General features: G+C 36.9%; 1 protein-coding gene across 1 annotated transcript; it reads left to right on the plus strand.

Moving 5' to 3' along the window:
* Positions 1 to 500: 500 nt before the first annotated feature.
* LOC583699 (protein O-mannosyl-transferase TMTC1) lies at positions 501 to 17,254 on the plus strand. The gene is made up of 15 exons (XM_030988158.1): positions 501 to 648; positions 1,515 to 1,593; positions 3,712 to 3,815; positions 4,392 to 4,581; positions 5,486 to 5,607; positions 8,153 to 8,323; positions 9,121 to 9,234; positions 9,858 to 10,007; positions 10,797 to 10,954; positions 12,440 to 12,575; positions 13,581 to 13,725; positions 15,031 to 15,168; positions 15,519 to 15,644; positions 16,369 to 16,446; positions 16,935 to 17,254. The coding sequence occupies exons 1-15, from the start codon at positions 623 to 625 to the stop codon at positions 17,064 to 17,066; spliced, it is 1,869 nt and encodes a 622-aa protein (XP_030844018.1). The 5' UTR covers positions 501 to 622; the 3' UTR covers positions 17,067 to 17,254.
* Positions 17,255 to 22,190: the final 4,936 nt, after the last annotated feature.

The following is a 22,190-nucleotide window of genomic DNA, read 5'->3' on the forward strand; positions in this document are numbered from 1 at the left end:
AAGTGCCTATTGCAAATCTGGTTAAATATTACATTCAAATTAGATGTTAACGTACAGACTGATATAAAAATTTCAAGAGTTTAAATGTATACATAATACATAACATTACTTGGGCTTCCATAAAATGTCCCTCTCTATAATGCAAATAAATAAAAAAAAAAAAAAAAAAATTACCTGTATATAAGTGGATTATTGTGTCAAATAGTACAATACACAATGTTCAAAAGACTACTTGACCACTATTATTGGTGTAAAACAGTTTAAATATAGTCTAAAACTTGTTAAGTGTGACCATTATTTTTCGTTGGAAAAAAAATAAAAAAAATCTGATTTAAATCATAAAAATCCGATTTAAATAAAAAAAAATCAACAACCCTGCTTGTGATCCACAGTCCAGTGACATGTCCACTCGTCCATGACACCTCTACTATTAATACATTTCAGATGTTCAGCGTCACAGAGACCACACCCCGATGGACCTTGCCACGCCTCCACATCCATCCCGCATCTCTTTCTCTCCATCCTCCTCTCCCTGTGTGCTTTGCTGGTCAAGGAACACGCTGCTACTATACTAGGCGTCTGTCTGTGCTACGATGCCATTGTGACATCACATGATTCCATTATGACATCATGGCCAGTCCTCTTGAAGTAAGTCAAGCATGGAAAGTTCTGGGGGGGGGGGGGGCGACAAAACTTGTCATCGGTGACAAATGACAGTTTTTGTTATAAGCTTCTGAAATCCTTGCTTATGGTTGGTTAGCAGGATATTTTTCACTGATTTTCGTCATTTGTCATTGAAAAGAGGCTTTGTGAAACGGGCCCAAGGTATATGACAAATTGAAATGCTATGGTGCTGTTGATTTACAGTCAATTTCTAACACAAACTAAATTTCTTGATATAATATCAGACTCTAACACAATACCTAACTGTTAACTTTATCCTAAAGCTAACTAAAATCTGGAGCGATGGGACTGCCAAATTTTCCGCTGATCCACATATTTAAAGGGATTGGACCTTTTCATACCGGTAATCTTTGTACCGGTAATGTCTTTTGCTCAGTGTTCCCTTTATTACAAGAGACAGATGTTGACAAAATTCCATATAAATGGTACGAAATGGTAGAAAGGTATCAAATGAAGTGTGATATTTCTGCTATTTTATTTATTTTTTTTAATTCTCTATATCATGCCCAATCAATCTGATGACCACAGAATTTCTGTAGGCTTAATATTGGTGCCATCATGTTCCTGTAATACCTGTTGGCAAAGTGTTAATAGATCGGGATTAGTATTACAATCAGAATTTATCTTCTCTCCATGTCAAGTGCTTACATCTACTTTAAACTTCAATATTCCAGTCAAACATTAAAGATACATAAATATTTACTTGCTACATCTGTATACTTTAAAAGGTAATGAAATGTTTAGTACTCAGCACTTGTTGTTGTTGTTTGTATTATGACTTTGGTGTGTTAATTGTAATTGCCTTTTTATTTGTACTTTTTGTCTATAAGCAGGATGAAAGCAAAGGTTTTTCTCTTGCCCGAGAACTTGAGGCCATTTTTCTTCAGAAGTGCAATATTGATTGGTGCTGTAAGTACATTACATAATTTTATCTTTCTCATCCTGAAAACAAACACATGTCATTTCTTTATCATGAACCCAAACTATGCATATTCAGTAATTTAGTGTACAAAAACAAACAAAGAATAGCTTCCAGAGGCAAATAAGAGAAATCAATTCTTCTTAAACTTTCACTGACCTTTTCTCCCAGTTTTGCTGCTGCCCTCAAAATGAACTTCAGGTTGGGAGTATCTTCCTCTTAAAGCTTCATGTTTACTTTTAATCTCCTGCATTTTCATCATTTCTCCATCTTACATGTATCCTAGTAGGTAACCTTCATGTTTGTAATAGTTCCTTCTTTAATTATTGTTCTGTTTTTATGTGACCGTTTCTTCCAGTTTATCTCCTGTTATTCAAATGAAGTATATGTCGGTTAGGGACTTCCCCTTTAAGCATCCTATTCACTTTTTAATTTCCTACATGAACAATGTATCTCCATTTTTTCCCAGTATTTCTTCATCTTCCTTATATTTCTGTCTCAATCTAATTGCCCTGCTTATATTCTTGGAACGTTGACACACATATTTAGGTTTTTCCTTGAAACGTCTATATTTTTTCAAAGTATCCGATAAATCTGGTATGTTTTCATATTTCTCATTGATTGTTTTTAAAACCTCTTTCTCTCGTATTACTGCTTCTGTGCAAAACAAGTTTTGATTTCCATAAAACTTTGCGTTGAATATCCTGTATCCTGTTTACAAGAGACTGCCATATATATCATATTCTCTCTTTAAATTCTATGTCTATAATTGTACTGCTTTTTCTGCCAAAGAAAGTTTGGGTTTTTCTTTAAAGTTTATGACTTTGTTCACAGTAAAATGATCTGGTGTCTTATCTGTCAGATGTTCATATTCCTATCTCTGTTATATATGGGTTTTCTTTTTTGATTGTTCTGCGACTATTCAATATAATTCCCCCCCCCCCTCTCATATGTAAGTACTCTTTTCTTGTTCTATTTCTCTTTTTTGTATTCTTTATTTCTTTCCTTCTGTCTTTCTAAGCAAGTTGTTATGTTCTTTTACTTCATTATTACATCCTCTATGTTCTTATGTCTTGGTCAGATATTGATATTGTGTTTCTGTGATGTCTATTTTTTCTGTTTGATTTTACTTCACCCCCCCCCCCCCCCCCCCTCTCCTCCAATTTATTTTTTCTATCTTTATAATTATGCTCAAAGCAATCTTGTTTTCGTCAGCCTTATAAGTACACTACCGGTATATAAATTCTCCATTTTCTGTTTCAATATTACACCTCTATTTCTGTCTCTGTCATATCTGTTTCTTTAATCGTTCTGTTTTTGCTCTCCTTAGTTTCCTCTTGCTTTTTATGTCAACTATTTGATTGAACATGTATCCGGTTTCATATTTTCTCATCATCCTATTTCATGGCTGTAAGCAGGAAATCTAAATCTGATTCTATACATGTTTGGACTGAGACGGAAATACATACTGTTTAGATCTGTAGTTGTTTTCTCCTTCCTGACACATTAAAGCCCCAATGCACTACTTATAGCTACTTGCGCCCTCTATATAGCAAACAATGCCTAATCGGTGCCTGTTGGTCCCCAAAGATCCTCTTTTTCTTATGTTAATTGAGAGCTGATTTAATGAGATAACCACCTGTCAGTGACCTTGCAGGGAGGTCTAATCCCCCTGGCCAACTTAGTGCACAAGGGCTTTAACATACTGTGAAATTTATCTATGCCCAATTTAGAAATGAATACAAAAATAGAGAGTCATAAATTTGACTCCTGAAAGTTTGTTTCTGGTATCTGTTGAAAAATCATGTTTCTTTTGAACTTCTGCTTGATTTTTTAATTTTGGATTAATAATAATTCTTCATTTGTTATTTATCTTTGTTTTCATGATCTTTATTTCTTATGTTATATATCTTTGTTTTCATAATCTTAGTTTCTCATGATATTTATGTGTTCAATTTGTAGTTATTAATTTTGTAAATAATTCATAAATGTTGTTTTTTATTAAGCAGAGCCCTTATGTACAGCAGTTTGATCAACCGAAGAGGCAACCCTGCTTTAAATAAAACTGTAAATAATAATGTCCTTTTTTTTTCTCTCTCTCTCTCCAGGCGTCTGTATTTCTTGGTTTTCGTCTGTGGATGTTGAATGGTCACCTCCCTCATTTCTCAGAAGAGGACAACCCAGCATCCTTTGCCCCTCATCTCACCACTAGGTAAGATCTGAAGACTACATGCAGTATGTAGTTACTATGTTAAGTTAGTCATTTTAGTAGTTATAAGATTTTTATATTTCTCTTTGTTGATTCCTTTTTATGTGCTTATATTTCTTGTCATTCATGCTTGTACAGCGCATAGAGAAACTTTTGTTTATTATGTTTATATTATTATATTAAGAGGTGTCGTTGTATAGTGGTTCATTTGCTTGACGCCCAATCCGAGGGTCGAGGGTTCGGATCCCAGCCCGGCACTAGCGTCCTTTGCCAAGCCATTCATTCACATTTGCCACTCTCCACCCAGTGAAAATGACAAATGATAATAACAATGATTGTAATAATTTTAATGAAAATAATAATCATAATAATAATAGTAATAAAAAAAAAAAAATTAAAAATTAAAAAAAAAGACTGTTGTGTGTCAGCAGGATTTGTGTGAACATCTGTGTAATAATAGCATATACAGTAGATGGTCTTGTATTTACGTGGTCTCTCTTTCTGCCTCTCCCCCTCTGCCTCTATTTCTCTCCCTCTCTCTCTCTCTCTCTCCTTCCCTCTCTCCATCTCTCACTCCAGGTTTCTCACCTACAGCTACCTGGTGGCCTTCAACATTTGGCTGCTTCTCTGCCCCACCACACTATCGCATGACTGGCAGGAGGGGAGTATCCCCCTGGTGGAGTCCTTGTGGGACCCTCGGAATGCTGCCACCCTCCTGGCTTTTGCGTCACTTGCGCTCCTAGGAGTTCAGTGTATTTTCAGGTCAAAGGTATTAAACATTGTACTGAATTTATCCTGCGGTGGTCCACAAGGTGTTAACACATTTTTCAGTAACAGGTTTTGCATTTTTATTGTACAGGTCAGAAAAAAAGTAAAAGGTTTTGATATTCATTCTCATCCAAAATTATGAATGAATTAGTCATAAAATGTGTTTGAAAATGCTTTAAATATGGATCAGATTGCACCCGATTACATCTAAGTGCCTGAGAGGCTATATGCAAGCTCTGTAGCTTTGCATACATCAGTTCATACTCTTTCCAAGTTCCAATTTTATGTGTTTGAAATTTTTGGACCACCCTGTTTACCATAATGACCTGAAGGTATTATTTTACTTCGGGGAATTACATTAAATGTAATTATAAGATGATGACGTGGATCCTAATCAAATGATATGTTGAGAGCATACACGTGACCAGGCATTTATTTTGCCTAACACGTAATTTTGATAGTGACCGGTCATTATCAAATGCTGATAACCGGTCATTAGTAAAATCATGATATAAAACAAATGAAACACAATCTTTCAAAACAAGTAATACACAACTTTTTGTTCTGTCATTAGTAGGAATTACCCACCTTCGGTACCCTCCAAACACCCTCGGATATCGCCTCGGGCGTGTTAGACTGTTCCAAAGGTACCTTGTGTGGGTAATTCTTACTAATGCTCGAACAAAATGTGCATTATTTGTATAATAATATCTCATTATCCAACAAGATTATTTATGACACTGATAATATTGCCATTTGATAGGTTATCAGATTTTCGACTGGAATGGCATGCCATATATTTTTTCTGCAGAATCAGTCATAGTTTAATCTTTCAATAAGCTTAACATTTTTTTTATAAGCAAGTTGAACAATGAAAATATTATCCATTGTCTTTTTTTGTGCAGGAAACTGAGAGAAGAATACTTGCATGTGGATTGCTTTTTCTAGCCGTTCCTTTCTTGCCTGCCTCTAATCTATTAATCAAAGTTGGCTTTGTTGTGGCAGAGAGGATCCTTTATATACCAAGGTAATGATGAGTTCTAGGCTTGTGTGGCTGGCTATCTCCAGAATATTGGTATTAATATGTGCTTTATTGGCAGACAGGCCTGATAATTACCTGATTTAAATTGTTTTTCCCTTATTTTACCCCTATTTTCCTGATTTTTCCCGATTCTTATGCTTCTGTTACGAAGTAGTTGGATGAATTATGTTTTCGGGTTGTCCATTCGTCCGTTCTTGTGATCGCGTTATCTCAAGAACCGACTGATGGATTCCTGCCAAACTTCGGTCATGTTTGTAACTTGCAGAGATAATGATCTGATTAGATTTCGGGGTCACGAGGTCAAAGGTCACATTGGCTCATTATGCATGCAAAAATAGCTTGTCAACGCGTTATTTCAAGAACTGATCGATGGATTCCTGCCCAACTTAGGTCATGTATGTATCTTGCAGAGCCAATGACATGAACTTATAAGATTTTAGGGTCATGAGGTCAAAGATCAAAGGGTCATACATATGAGAAATACCTTATAATCCCAATATTCTGAGAACCTGTTAATGTATTACAATCTAACTTGAATGTGAAAACTTGCTTCTGTTTTGGTTTGTAAAATTGCTCTATGATGGAGGCATCATTTTCCATCTAGTTTTCCCAATTTTCATACTCAAAAGGGGGGAGGGGGGGGGTATGCTCACTATCACCCCTGAGCAGATGAAATTTGGAACATGATATTATGAGTGTGGAAAAGTTATGATTGTATCGAGTGAGGGATTAGAATATATCAGTTTATCACATGGCTAGCGAAAGGGCATGAATACAAATTTTCATTACATCTTTTTTATATCTTTAATTTTAATGCAAGGATGAACAAAATAATCGAGAGATGTCAACCTACCGGTATACCTGTTAAAAATGAAGATGATGTACATGTACTTACCAAAATATTTCATGCAGAGTCTATGCATTTAAATCAAGGTCAAAATTTAAATGAGTACTTTTGTACTTGTACAGTAAGTCTGCTCCATAATTCTGTTTACACTCTTTAGAAATTAGATATGGATATATGAATTATTGTATTGTCTTACGCATGTAATGTTTGCATATTGACACAGCTTGTAAATGCTATTTTGAAAATGCCTACTATTAAATATGCAATGTTGCATCACAATGTCACGTATCGTGCAATATCACAGAAAACAGGAACCTCGCCTTTGTGTATGGCTATTACAAGGACACTGAGTAATGTTCCACATGCATACCTGCCAACCCTTCCGAATAATCCAGAATATTCTGTTTTTCTGGATTTTTAGGACCCCAAAATCCGGAATATTCTGTTTTTTCAATTTAATTTTTTTTCAATTTCTTTTTGCTTAAGCCAAATTAAGCTTGTTTTATCATGTGCCACGATGTGAGAGTTCACGTATTGGGTGCGTTAAAGGTCTGCATGATTGAGCGGTGAATTTGTATTTACTTTTCTGCACAGATTTACCGCGTATTGCCAGTTACATGTACATGTACACTGCCGCTGCATGTGCGAACGTCTGTTAAGGGTACAGATTTCTTATTTTCAAAGACATACCGTGCTAAAAAATTTAAGTCTCATTTTCAAATGTTGGCAGGTATGCACATGCATGGCTGCACCTGAAAAGCTGTGATAAAATTCTGCATTCAAATTATTTGGGTGGAAAGTGATTCTTTACAAGTTTGATATATTTGGATGCCCCTGTAGGTGTATTATAAGCACAAGAAAAATTAGCCCCTGAAATATTTCTCCTTTCGAGAAAAATTGAATATAAACATTTACCTGTGCTCCCAGTAAATTTTGATAAATTTCAAATAGCGCCTACAATGTACAATGGTAGTTGTGACCGTGAAAATCTCAGAATATGTAGTTGTGATATATAATTTCCAAACAGGGATAGCTAATTGGTCAATTTTAGTCGAGAAACATTGTTTTATAGCTTAATTAATATATTGACCTTGAGAGGGAGCTATATAACATTAAGAGTTTATTGCTTACAATTTCATAACTTTAGACTCGATTTCAACCGCAACACCGATCCCTGAATATTGTAGGATCGCATATGCTTCCAATATGTTCATTTAAACCAAATTCATGACCGCATCCCAAAACTTTGTATTGCCTTTAATATTATTATTGCAAATATGTTTTTATACAACCCCTGCGTGAAACAAGTGTATTTCGTCATCAATAAGTAAGAAAATGAAAGTTTATGAAAATTCCTGTACAGGGCAAATTAGAGAAGAGCTCACAAGTTACGTCACAGAGTTGCCACTTTGTTTTTGATTGAGCACAACCTCGAAAATCTTGAAAACCATGTAGGTAGAAATGGTTTTTATTAAAAAGATCATTGCAGCCAATGGCTGAATTGCGATCCATTTCACAAGGTTATATACAATACAATTGCAATTCAAATTGAATCAACACAAAATATGACATAAATCAATAATCAAACATATAGACATTTCATAAAAATTCATTGATCAAATTCAAATTTTTGTAAGACCAACATGGGGAATATTTATAACCATTTCTCTTCCTTCATCCCAGCCTTGGGTTCTGTATACTGGTGGCCTTTGGTACCTGCAAGATGTTTGCGTCTCTGACGTCTAGCTCTGGCCGAACCCTCGTCTCGGTGGCTACTCTCATCATGCTGCTGTGCTTCTGCCGAAGGACATGGGTTCGGAACCGCGTCTGGGAGTCTAGAGAAACCTTATTCAAGTAAGTTGGTGGTGGTGGTGGTGATGGTAGTTATGTTGATGATGATGATAGTGGTGGTGATAATGATGATTATGAAGGTGACGATGATAACTCCTGACGACGGATAGTCAACCTATTCAAAACGTTGAGCCACTCCCGCCACTTATTCTCTAAAAGCGCTATAGTTCTCCTTAGAACTATAAGCTAAGAAAGATAACCAACGGTCTTTTTCAAGACTACACAAACAGTCCTTTTCAGGACTCCCCAAGCCTCTCTCTCTCTCTCTCTCTCACATGGTGCAACCGCAAGCCTACTGTATAACAATGATGATGTTGATAATGATGATAACTATGAGGGTGATGATGATGATGCTAGTGATGGTGATGATGATGATAATGACAGTTGTTATTATTATGATAATAATGATGATACCAAGCACAATACACTGGATTCAACTATATTCAGCCAGGATTTTTTTCCACCAGGTAATTGCTAAACTCGACAGCAAGAAAATTGCTTGCAAAAGCCACATTTGGAGGCATTGTCACTGATACTTATAAACACTATGAACATGACTGACAAAGAAAGCAGACAAAATTTACAGTTCCTCAGGTAGACAAAGGAACATCCCTTCACTGCTATTATTTAAAAATATGTAGAACAGGTGTCACATGCATATTCACTTTTTACATAATAGCAGTGAAGGGATGTTCCTTTATCTACCTGAGGAACTGTATATTTTGTCCACTTTCTTTGTCCGTCATATTCATAGTGAAAGTGGGATTTCCGGACTAATCATATTTTGTTTTTATCTGTAGGGCTGGATTACAGACATTACCACATAACGCCAAGATGCACTACAACTATGGCAACTATCTCAAGGACATAGGACACAGAAACGAAGCCATAAACCACTTTCAAGAAACACTAAGGTAACATAATTTTTTTATTTTAATATTTATTTCTTTTGCCATCTATATTCAGCTATTTTATTGCCGTTGTTTAAACGAAAATACTCAAAAGTCTTGTGGGAATTTGGCTGAATTTAAAAAAACATCATGGACATATCAGTGAAAGAAAGACAACTTGATTGTTTGATTTAAAGAGGAAACTAGGTACATGTATACACATGCAGGTGTTGTGTGTAGGATCCCCTTTTTATATTGAACAGGCCTTATTCTGTAAAATGTTGGTGTTCTCTAAATAGTAAAATTTGAGGTTAATCTCAGACAAAGTGAACATTTTCAAGTACAAATGAATATGTCAATGTAGTACGTTACTCAGGCCTACAAACTTATGTTTGAGTGAATTTTATGTTTGGTAAATTTTTTTTTTTTTTTGGGGGGGGGGGGGGGGTGTGTGAAGGGGGTAACACGAGAAGAAGAAAAAAAAAACATGGATCTTTCTTGCATTGCTTGTATAAAAGATGTAGGACTCTCTAAAAGAAATGCCATTTCTTTCCAACCCTGTTTCCTTCTTTGTTAATTTATGCAATAATACAATTCATCAGAAATCTTGGGACCCATGTTAAATATTGCTTTGTTTATCTTCTCAGGCTATACCCTCGGCATGGTGCAGCCATTAACAATCTAGGTACCCTGCTGAGCGAAGACGAACCTGAGAGGGCAGCAGAGTACTTCCGTGAGGCGATCAAACTTAACCCTCATCATGCCAAAGCTTACTTCAACCTGGCCAATATTTATAAGTAAGTGTATGTTGGAAATGCGGTCAAAGTTTGCAGCAGGTTGGGGGTGAATTTTAATGTGTAAATAGGTATCCTTCTATGGAAAAAAGAATTTCATTTTGCCAGTGACTCTTTATACCAAGCACACTAAAGATACAATAGAGTGCTAGTCATGTAGAGGTATTGTGTTCTAGTGGATAACTGCAGATCACAAGGTAAGGGGTTCAAACCCCAGCCCAGCACTAACGTCCTTTGGCAAGATGTTAATCTACATTTGCCACTCTCCACCCATGTGTTAATAGATGTGAAAGGTAATGTTGTTTGCTCAGCGTTGTGAACGTCTGTTAAATGGCGCCTTGCTAGAATGCTCCCCAGGGAGTGGAGAATGTACGGGCAAGCCTGAAATCGATGACCGGGGGTAATAATATATCTGTAAAGCGCTTAAAGGCATTGTCGATGTTAAAGTGGAATATTATTCTTATTTGATTCCATTGCGAAAGGAAATGTCTTTGAAATCTTAATGCAGCACATGATTATAATTTAGCATTTCGTAAACATCAAATTAATGCACATGTATGATATGGGTTTTAGAAAAATGCATTTGTGTATTTAACTATGCGGCAAATCATATTGCTACCATGATATTCTCCTCCATAAAAAAAAAATAATAAAGAGCTCTTTTCCTTTACCAAAACTTTAAAGATTACTGAGAAAATTTGTTTCATTCGGTGTGCCTGCTTGCTGCATTTTGTAAGCGGTTTATTTCCTTCTTTTTCTTTGACTTTATCGTAATATCTTATAACTTTATAGTAACCGAGGTGAGCTTGACAGCGCAGAGGCGTTGTTTCTGAGGGCCTTGGAGATCGATCCTCAGTACATGAACGTCCTGAACCACCTGGCTTCCCTGAAGCAGAGACAAGGGGATGTCCCAGCAGCGGAAGCCTTCTACCGCAGGGGCTGGAGCAGGTAGAGCCGTCCGCGGACCTCCACAACAACTACGCTGCGTTTCTTATGGGAAAGGGTAAGTGAAGTTGAAAGTTGGTGGATCCTCTTAAAGGCCATCTGTACTAGTTTATAGGAGGGATTAGACCACCCTGCGAGGTCACTGGACAGGTGGTTATCTCATCGACTTAGCTCTCAATTAAGATAAGAAATAGAGGATCATGGGGGATTAATGGTCACCAATTAGGCATTGTTTTCTATATAGAGGGAGCAAATAGCAACATGTACAAGTATTACAGTCGGGCTTTAACATCATTGTTTGGACTTCTTGATAAAGTCACCCAGCAGAAATAGAATAATACCTGGGGAGTGTTTCACAAAGACTTAAATCAACTTTAACGCCCCTCTGCACTACTTATAGCTACTTGCTCCTTCTATATAGAAAACAATGCCTAATCGATGACCGTCGGTCCCCATGATCCTCTTTTTCTTATGTTAATTGAGAGCTGAGTTGATGAGATAGCCACCTGTCAGTGACCTTCCTGGGTGGTCTAATCCCTCCTAGCCAAACTAGTACAGATGGCCTTTAAAAGTGGGTGGATCCTCTTGACATCATCGTTTGGACTTCTTGATAAAGTCACCCAGCGGGAATGGAATAGTACCAGAAGAGGCAAGAAAGGGAAGGTGCATCCATGACCTCCCCGTAGACTTTAAAGATGAAGTTGAGTTCTGGTCATGCGATTACATTGTGAAAGAAACGGTGTGGAATCGACCAGAAAAGGTTGATCATCTAGCATATAAGAATTTGTGTGTATTGCAAGGTTCTGGAATCATCAAAATGATAAGAAATTTGGCCAAGTCTTGTTAAAGTTACAAACACTGTACACAGAAAGATGTATATGGGACTACACGAAAACGTGGCGTAAAAACCCAACCCCCGAGTTTTACGATGTTACATGACATATTTAGAATATGAAGGCATTTGAAGAGCCATGCTTTTCAGGGAACATGACTCTTATATGATGTTCTTCCACACCTGCATAATAACAATGATTACGCTCACAAATTATTTTTCACCTCTATCCAGAACTCAACCTTCTCTTTAAGTGTGTGTGTGTCTGTGTACACCTGTGATGACCAGAGGGCTTATTTCACAAAAAAGCCAATACTACATTGACCCTACTCAAGATTTGTTTCTTTTAGACAGGTCTCATTCAAGTCCAAGTTCAAGTTCAAGTTTTATTTCCTCATCTGATTAAAAAAAAAAAAAACAACAATTTATATGCATATATACAATAATAAACATTAAAATAAAACATCTTCAACTTAGATCATAATGTGGTGGGAAAAAACAGAGGCCTATGGCCGTTCAAGGTTATTCTCAAAGATAATAAAATTTACATAAAAATTTTCTTAAATATACTAAAAACGACGCTATATATATATATATATATATATATATATTTATATATATACTCCTTCATTTTGGTAATTTTAATCTTTTATACCAGATGATTATCAAGTGGCCCTATATCACTGTGGGAAATGTTTGGAGCTTGAGCCTACCCATGTGGTTGCCATGACGAATAAGGCCCGCGTCCTCAGACATCTCAATCGGACCGGCGAGGCAGAAGACATGTACATCAGGTAAGGACATCTCTACTGTTGATCAATCTTTTTTAAAGTCATGTAGAGGTGTTGTGGACGAGTGGATATGTCACCGGAATGTGGATGACAAGGTCCGCGGTTCAAGTCCCACAGCAGCACTAATGTCCTCCGGCACGACATTGATCTACATTTGCCACTCTCCACCCAGGTGTTAAATGGGTACTGATTATGAGCATACTACTGTGAAACCTGTCTATAAAGACCACCCAAGGGAGACAAGAAAAGTGGTCTTTATAGGCAAGTGGTCTTTATGTACAGGTTCCTTTAGTACATGTTTCAATAAGAAAACATTTTCAAGGGAAACAAAAAATGTGGTCTTTGTAGACAGGTGGTCTTTCTATACAGGTGGTCACTGAAGCAGGTTTGACTGTATATCTACAGCTATACTTCTTCTGATTCTAACAGAATAAAACCTCCTTCTGCTTTCAAGAGATATACCATCCCAGCATAGTTTATCAATTTATAGGTTTCTTTTGGTTGTAACGTTCTTTGCCTTCTCATATTTTTCTCTTCAAGATCTGCCAGGTTTTTTTTTCCCCCCCTCTCTCTCTCTCTCTCTCTCTCTCTTTCTATCTTTCTTTCTCTCTGCCCCCCCCCCCCTCCTTCAATTTCTTTCTCTTTATCCTTCCCAGCCTCATTTTTCTCTTCAAGATCTGCTAGGTTTTTGTTCCCCCTCTCTCTCTCTCTCTCTCTCTCTCTCTCTTTCTATCTTTCTTTCTCTCTGCCCCCCCCCCCTCCTTCAATTTCTTTCTCTTTATCCTTCCCAGCCTCATTTTTCTCTTCAAGATCTGCTAGGTTTTTGTTCCCCCCCCCCCTCTCTCTCTCTCTCTCTCTCTTTCTATCTTTCTTTCTCTCTGCCCCCCCCCCCTCCTTCAATTTCTTTCTCTTTATCCTTCCCAGCCTCATTCCATTGCCCCTTCCTTTTTTTCATGTCATCACTCAAAGTTGTGCGATCGATTTAATCTCTTTCTCGTATCATTTCAGGGCCCTGTCTTACAGCAACAATGCCAAGACCTTGCAGAGCCTGGCCGCCATCTATTACAACACCGATCGTCCAACCCAAGCCCTGGAGACGTACAAGGAAGCCTTGGTCCTAGAGCCTCTCAATCTGGACATCCAGCTTCAATACGTGAGTACCGCGTCTTTACTTTACCCTTGCAGCGCATTCAAGTATTTCTAATATAAGTGTCATATAATGAAGCAGTCTTTGTGAAGTAATTATTTAATTTGCATCTGAGCCGAGATTTTTCATTGGATCTTAGAAAACATGTTGGGAGGTTTCAGACCCTTTTTCCTGCATGGACGTATTCTTATTCCATATAAACCTTACTTTCAGTATTATTTGAAAACAGTAAAGGTGGATTTAATGCTATTCTATACCATTGATAGTCCATGGTATGTCATGTGTTTATGTCAAAGGTCGATTTGACAGGAATCCTAAGTTTTGATAGTTTTCCATGCTTCATTTGAAAACTGGATCACTGTTTAATTTCAAATTTCAGAGGAAAGACAAATATAATTTAGAGATTTAGGCAAAGTTTTATTGAATTTAATGCGGTCTACAAAAGGGACACAGGGATTTTAAAGGGATTGGGTAACTTTGTCACAGATTCTGAAACAAAATCCTGGAGTTAGCTCATGCTGCAATCATAATTATAAACCTTTAGGTCAGTGAGGAACCCCATTTAACAATTTTCATAACACTACAGTCTATCAGGGAAATGAGTATGGTAAAATCGGTCACTCAAAGATTTTGACTCTTTTGAGGCACTTCGTGATGATTTTGAAGCGCAATTTTTTAAGGGCTTCAATATTTCACCATATGACAGACACTGATAACACGTAGGGCCATGCATCTCAGATTTATCATTGTTAAAGATAATACAAAGTTTTGGGAAATTTTGAAAATTTACAATTTACAATTTCAATATATTTGGATGCCCCTTGTTGATGTATTATAAGCACTAGAAAATTTAGCCCCTAAAACACTTCTGCTTTCGAGATAAATTGAATATAAAAATTTACTGATGCTCCCGCTAAATTTTGTGAAATTTTTAAATAGCGCCTACGGCCGTACAATGGTAGCTGTGACCATGAAAATCTCAGAATAGTAGTTGTGATATATAATTTCCAAACGAGAATAGCCAATCGGTTGATTTTATTCAAGAAACATTGTTTTATAGCGAAATTAATATATTGACCTTGAGAGGGAGCTATACAACATAAACAGTTCATCATTACAATTTCATCACTTAAGACTGGAATGCAAGTGCGCCAACGATCACTGAATATTGTAGGATTGCATATGCTTCCAATATGTTCATTTGAACAAAATTCATGACCCCGTACCAAAACTTTTTACTACCTTTAAATAATGCCTTTAGTATTATACTTTACTCCAAATTTTTGTCTTTCTTTTCGATTTTCTATCTAGGCTCAGGTGATGACGAGGCTTGGCCTTTACAAGGACGCAGAGCTCTATCTCAGTGAAGCTGTTCAGACTAAACCCACCGTCATAGAACTACACAGACTGCTCTCCAGTGTCTATAGTCTACAGCATCACTATCAGGATGTAAGCATATACATCATGCATTGAATGTTGGGCCCCGTTTTATGAAGAGTTGCAACGGATATGAATCGATCGCAAGTCCTTCAATCAATTACAAGTCTCCTATCTCTGATGTACGTAGTTAAGATGGATATCAATCACAAATAAGTTGCAATTAATTGTAACTGTTTATAAGACAGGGCCATGTTTGTTATCAACACTTTTTATCATTTTGATATTAATTTCTGTTTTTGATTGTGAAAGTGAAACCCTTCGTTCTTTTTTTTTTCTTCTTATTTCTAGTTTTTTTAAAAATATTTCAAATCGGTGATGCTTTCTTAATCTTCATATTCACAAATTGTCTATGCTTGCAGGCCTTACGACAAGTGGAGATAGCCCTGGAACTGAACCAGATCATCGATGTGGAAACGAAAGCAGAGCTCCTTTTTGAGAAAGCCAACCATTTGAAAGGACTCAACAGAAGAGAGGAAGCACAGAAGGTATGCAAAGATAATGTTTGTTCATTTAGCTGACGATTCAATACTTTTTTTTTTGGGGGGGGGGGGGGGGGGGGGGGGGGGGGATGGGGGGGGGGGGGGGGGCGTCATATGTGGGTACAGTGTACATCATATTACGAAATTATATTACCATAGTAATGTGTGTAGATTGGGCTTTCAAGCCTTGTTGATATTAATTTGAATTTGCAAGGCACTGTGTTACTATAATTTCTTTTTTAAAGGCATCGTTTAACAATGTTAAATCTGAGATGCATGGCCCTATCTGTGGTATGGTGTTATATTGAAGCCCTAAAAAATTTGCGCTTCAAAATGATCATGAAGTGCCTCAAAAAGTAAAAACCTTTCAGTGACAGGTTTTACCATACTCATATTCCTGTTAGAAAAACTTTTTTTTTTCCTTATTTTGATTTCCAATCATAAATATCTTAATAATCTGACAGGCTATCGGCTTGTAAAAGTCATGGGTTTCCTGTTTGACCTAAAAGTTTATAATTTTCATGACAGCATGAGCTAAATCCAGGATATTTTTTCAGAATCTGAGACAAAGATACCCAATCCCTTTAAGTGAATGCTCTTGTTGCTGTGTATAGGCCAGTAGTAGTCTAACTGTCAATTAAATCTTCACATTTCGTGTATTGATTGCCCCTTCCCCTCTCTCCCCCTATAATATTTTGATGTAGATTGTTCTCCTTTCTTTTGGTTTCAGACATATGAAGAGGTGCTGATTCTGAACCCTGAGATGGGATCATGTTTGCTCAACCTAGGAGCCATACATCACCTCAAGGTAATTATAAGCCCGATTTTTTTTTTTTCGCGCGCGAAAATATTTCCAGAAGATGCAAAGAAAGGAATTGACATTATGCCCAAAATTCTCATCTGTACTAGATATGGTATACCCATAATTTTACAAACATGTATCATGAACAATATTTTATGAAACAGGTTTTTGTCATAGTCGCTTAGAGACTTCGGTGGAAAGCGCTTCATAAGCACCGTTGTATTATTATTATTATTATTTATTGTTGTAGTGCCCAGTATCCTTGTTCAAATTTACACTTTTGTGCTATACAAAATTTCTCAATTTACAGAAGCAAATTGATTTTCAATGGTAAGGACCATGATTATCAAAATTTGGGTCGTAATTGCATTGGAAAGTCTACTGATTTGTTAAAAGTTTGTTTCCATTATATACTCTTAAAATTCATCCATGATACTTAAGTAGCATTATGTATTTAAGGATTTTTGTAATCTTTCATTATTCCATTAATACAGGCAGAATACAAACAAGCCAGGATATACTACATGAGGGCTTTAACCTTGGACCCCAAGAATGAAATCCTCATTGAGAACATTGCCAAGCTGAATAGAGCAGAGTCTAAAGCAAAGAGAACCTCACAAGATTAGGAGGTACTGTACTAGCCTTGTGGAGAAGTAAATGTAGGAGCTGTCTAACCCAGGCCCTAAGAATTAAATCATTTTTGAGGACATCTTCAAGAGAGCTGGGTCTAAAGCAAAGCGAACCTAATGGCAGTAGAGGTATTGTTCTAGACCAGTGGTTCATATGCTTGGGGCTGTTTAGTCCAGGTCCCCAAGAATGAAATCCTCATTGAGAACATTGCCAAGCTGAATAGAGCAGAGTCTAAAGCAAAGAGAACCTCACAAGATTAGGAGGTACTGTGCTAGCCCTGTGAAGTAGTACTAATGTAGGAGCTGTTTAACCCAGGCCCTAAGAATGAAGTCCTTTTTGAGAACATCTTTAGAGAGATTAGGCTAAATCAAAGAGAACATAATGAGAGTAGAGGTATTTTTCTAGACCAGTGGTTCATATGCTTGGGGCTGTTTAGTCCTGGTTCTCAAAAGTGACATCCTCATTGAGAACATCACCAAGCTAAAAAGAGCAGAGTCTAAAGCAAAGAGAACCTCACAAAATTAGAAGAATGAAATCCTGTCTGATAACATCTTCATATGTCAATGTAGCGTAATAATTTGTGTTGTTTTAGTTTACTTTATTTTAGTTAAGAATGTTATATTTTTTGTGATAGTAATACATGTATGTACAGCGCCATGAGCGTCAGAGCCTGGCGGATACCGGCGCTATATAAATATCCATATTATTATTATTATTAAGAGAGATTACGCTAAAGCAATGAGAACCTAGTGAGAGTAGAAGGTGCTGATCAGGGAGAGGAAAATATTTATGTTTGCATACATGTACAGTAGTTGTGGTGTGATGTGAGACAGACTTTTTATATGTTTGAATCAAAGTAATTGTGATGCTTATTTATTCTTACTGTCTTCCTAAGTTCTGCTTATGAAGAAAGAAAACCTAATCTCAATTTCGGAGCTACTTTTGTTGTCCAAGTACACAATTACTATAAATGTGACTGTGTGTTTAGTGTTAAAAGGAACCATGTCTTTGTTTTCCTCCAAAAACAACTTCTACAAGAATATATTTCTGATAGATTCAAATGTACAATGTATGTACAATAGAGGAATGATATCGAGAAACATTGACATTTACTTGTATTCCTCGTGTACTAAACAACTATGTGCAAGCTCCGAAATATTCCAACGATACTATTTATAGCCAAAGACTGTATCAAATCTTGCCATTTTCATACTGTGTTTCTCAAGAGTATGTGTGCTAGGTTCAATACATGTGCTATATTGTTTTTGTGTGCACAAATTTATATGCAAGTTTTAATCTCGGAATACTATTTCAGTTGTTAATACATATAGTACTGATATAAAAAACAGTTCTTTGAATATTGCCTTTCAGTAATTACATAGTATTCTGTAAAAGTAAATTGCACCCACATCAAAATTACCTAATCACTATATTCTAGACATATGAAAATGAAATAGAAATAACATTAGAGACACTAATGATGTACTGTACATAAATTCATTATAAGCTACCACTTTAATTAGGTAGATTAATATAATAATCTTAATGTTTCGTTATCAAGTAGATTTTCTTTAATTATGCATTAATTAGACAACTTGAAATGAAAAATAATCTAGATACATGTCAAAAAATCACTTGCAGGTTAGGAGTGTTTTTTCTAATGTTAAAAATGTTCTGAATTGATTATCAGAATATTGATTTTTTAACAAATTTACCTGTGAAATCGAAATATTGTATTCAATAGATGCAAATGAAAACTATTAATTTTTAGAAATAGACAGTGCAATAGTTAAAGAAAGACATTTTTATTTAACATAGCTTATATATTCACACTACTATTTATACTTGTTATATTTGTGTTATTGTATGTTTATCTACCATATTCACAAGTTTTTTCAGCTTTTAGGAAAAACAACATTTGTTGCCTTATTACATTTCTGCTTTGATGTGTTATTTGTTTTTTCTACTGGTGCTGAGTAGCTTTGAGAATAGTAAACGAAGCAACAAAATCAATAAATATAGAGGCTTCTTGAAATGGAGCATATTCATTGCACAGATACAAAGATGTAGATGTATTTATTTTCAAATCATGTTGTTAATTGGATTTGGGTATCTGTGCAATTCAATGTATCACAGAAAGGGAAGTAGAGGGGAAGGTGTAGAGAAAGAGAGAGGGAGATATAAAGAGAGAGAGAGAGAGAGAGAGAGAGAGAGAGAGAGAGGGCGGATTAGAGAGAGAGAGAGTGGGAGGTTGAAACTACCCTGTGGACAGTTATCACCAGAACAATTGCCCTCCCCCATAACTATACCCCTTTAAAAAAAGCCCTCATTGTCCCTAGGCAAATACCCCCCGGGGGGGGGGAGGGGTAATTACTTTTGGGGTAGTCCTGAGAATGGTAAATTATCTGATTTAGTAGTTGATCTAGAAGGTACATACGGGATGATAGCAAGGGGCTAATTGACGTAAAATTGCGTCAGCCTCTTGCCTTTTAATTTTCCCATTGGTGATTCATTTCACTATCAACAACGTACGACAATCCGCATATCTGGCTCTTAAATATCAGAAACATTCAATTTGGTTCCCTCAGTTGGTATTTGTAGCATAATCAAAACGATTGATTCCAAAGACTTTATTGTTACAATTTCTGTTAAAACGTTTATTCCATTAATCAAATATGACGTTTGCACAGTATATAAATGCAAGAGTATCAAAGCAGAGGTAAAACTCGAGTGTTGATTGAGTATAGTTATGGAGATAGTTATGCTAAATTGCCCATACTTCCGGTGGTGTAGATCACAGGCGCAGACCCGTATATGTTATGCGTCTGGCACTCATTCAACAAATGTATTTCGAAGAATTTACAATGAAAAAAAAAATTACATTTAGAAGAAAAGATGAAATTTCTGATGTTATTTTCCAACATTGTTGTTACGCGTGCGTTACAGTATGCTAGTAACGCGAGTCTTAAAATATTTATTTGAATACATATAAGTTAACCTAATTATTAAGTCGTCTTCTTATTTGACCGAAACCATCACTGGGTTTATTGGAAACTAGCTGCGTTTTTCATAGAAGTTCTTCTACCAGCACAAATCGAAAATTATAGTTTCTTGTCCAATCTCATTGAATCTCTCCCGATCGACGTAGCCATGCATGCATATCCACTGCTACATATTATTAGGTTTTACATCCGTAGTGTTTTGACTGCAGCATCACCGCAAGATTGTGACCGAACGTCGATTTACAGGATAACGACCTCATGACCCGGGCATCATTTACAAAACGGATCTCTTCTCTACGACATCCACTAGTTAACCGCTCAACTCAACACCGTTGTCATAGTAGCAGATGCGATCACCATCGCCATCGTCATCATCATCCATCGAGTTGTGCCCAGAGGGAGCGGTGTCGCGCGGGAGCGCATAAGGCCGGGAGAGATGACTAGGCAACGATAACCGTAGCAGTTAAACGCTGGCCCGTAACCATGGTGACCAGATCGTGGTGACGATGCGTTTCCGTTGTTTGGGGCGAAAGGGGAGAGGACGATTTCTGTAAATTAAGCGGGGTCAATCAATGATAATTATGTTAAAGAGGAAATACGAATGAGTGTATAATACTATGGATTGTGAATACAAAACCATTCATGACATCGTATATAGAGAAAATGTACCCCGGCATTCTCCAATTAACCCCCCCCCCCCCCTATTCCTATTGTCATTTAAGTCCTAACAGTTTTCTGCAGTTACCCCCGTGCCTCTCTTTCTCTCTCTCTCTCTCTCTCTTTCTCTATCTCTCTCTCTCTCTCTCTCTCTTTCTCTCTCGCTATCTCTATCTCGTTATCTCTCTGCATTTTTGTTCTCACTTTCGTTTTCTTGCATGCCCTCATTGCCGACCAATATGTCATTGTACCATTTTGAATGGGGTGTTATCCAACGCCCTCTCTTTTGCTCTCTGTCCCGATATATTTAACATATTTTACAACTTTACGTGCAGACAGCCACCCCCCCCCCCCCAACCTGTTTTTTTTTTTTGTTAATGTCATTATGGTGATCATTGCGATCACTTGTAATTATGTATTAGGACACTTCATTGGAACTTACTGTTTCCAGTATGCATAAATTTGTGTCTATCCCGATTCGTATTAGATTTTCTTCTAAAACTGGTTGCATCTTAAAAACTTAATTCGATTTTCCGTGACTTACTCGAACACCGGTCCACATTCCTCGGCCTAAAACTGGCGCAAACCCGACGCATGCAGTCACAGGCATGCGTCACCCGACGCACCGTCAATCCGTCAGCGTAGCAGAGCAGTCCCTTGTTAGCCAGGTCGAGGTAGTCCTCCACGAGATCGCCATCGTAGCCTCGTATGTTGACATTCTCGGCGTGGTCGTGTACCTCATCAATGACCTCGGAGTTGCAAACATTGTTTTCCTTAATAACCTCGCTCGCGAATTGGCTACACACAGCTGATAGGTGCCATGTCATCTTTGAGACGGGGTAGAGGTCTTCATTATTTTATTTTATTAAGGAAAGAGAAAAGGACCCATCGTTATTCTCGAATAGGGCTATCTCATTTGTTATGCATCTAATAAAATCTATTTAGGTCTGATTTTTTTTTCTCACAAGATAAACAATGATTAAAGAATGTCTTGATTTGAAATTCTGCAGGTTCCAGATGTCAGTGAAATGTACTTCTAGATCTAATATCAATTGTCAAAGACGATAATTTATGGGTAATTCTGGTCAAAGAAATCGCAATCGCGATTTTTATTTTTAAAGGGTAAGGAGGGGATGAGGGCCAGTGTAAAAGCTGAGCTTCACTTAGACAGTCCCGCGTGCCACTTTTGTTGATGTTGTTGGGTTTGTTGTTTTTTTTTTTTTTGGGGGGGGGGGGAGCTTCTTCTTCTTCTCCTTTCTTCTTCTTTTTCTGCTTATTCTTCTTATTTTTCTTCTTTTAATTATTATTCTCCTTCTACTTCTCTTCGTCTGTTTTGTCTGTTTGTTTTGTTCTTTTTCTTTTGTAAGGGCCTTTAAACCGGGAGCCTGGGGATGCTGTTTATCTTAATGCTAGGGACGGTACAGCAACGCATTGGTCAGTGATAAGAAAAGTCAATTAAAA

This window comes from Strongylocentrotus purpuratus, unplaced genomic scaffold (genome assembly GCF_000002235.5).
Source record: "Strongylocentrotus purpuratus isolate Spur 01 unplaced genomic scaffold, Spur_5.0 spur5_scaffold_17, whole genome shotgun sequence".
Lineage (NCBI taxonomy): Eukaryota > Metazoa > Echinodermata > Echinoidea > Camarodonta > Strongylocentrotidae > Strongylocentrotus > Strongylocentrotus purpuratus.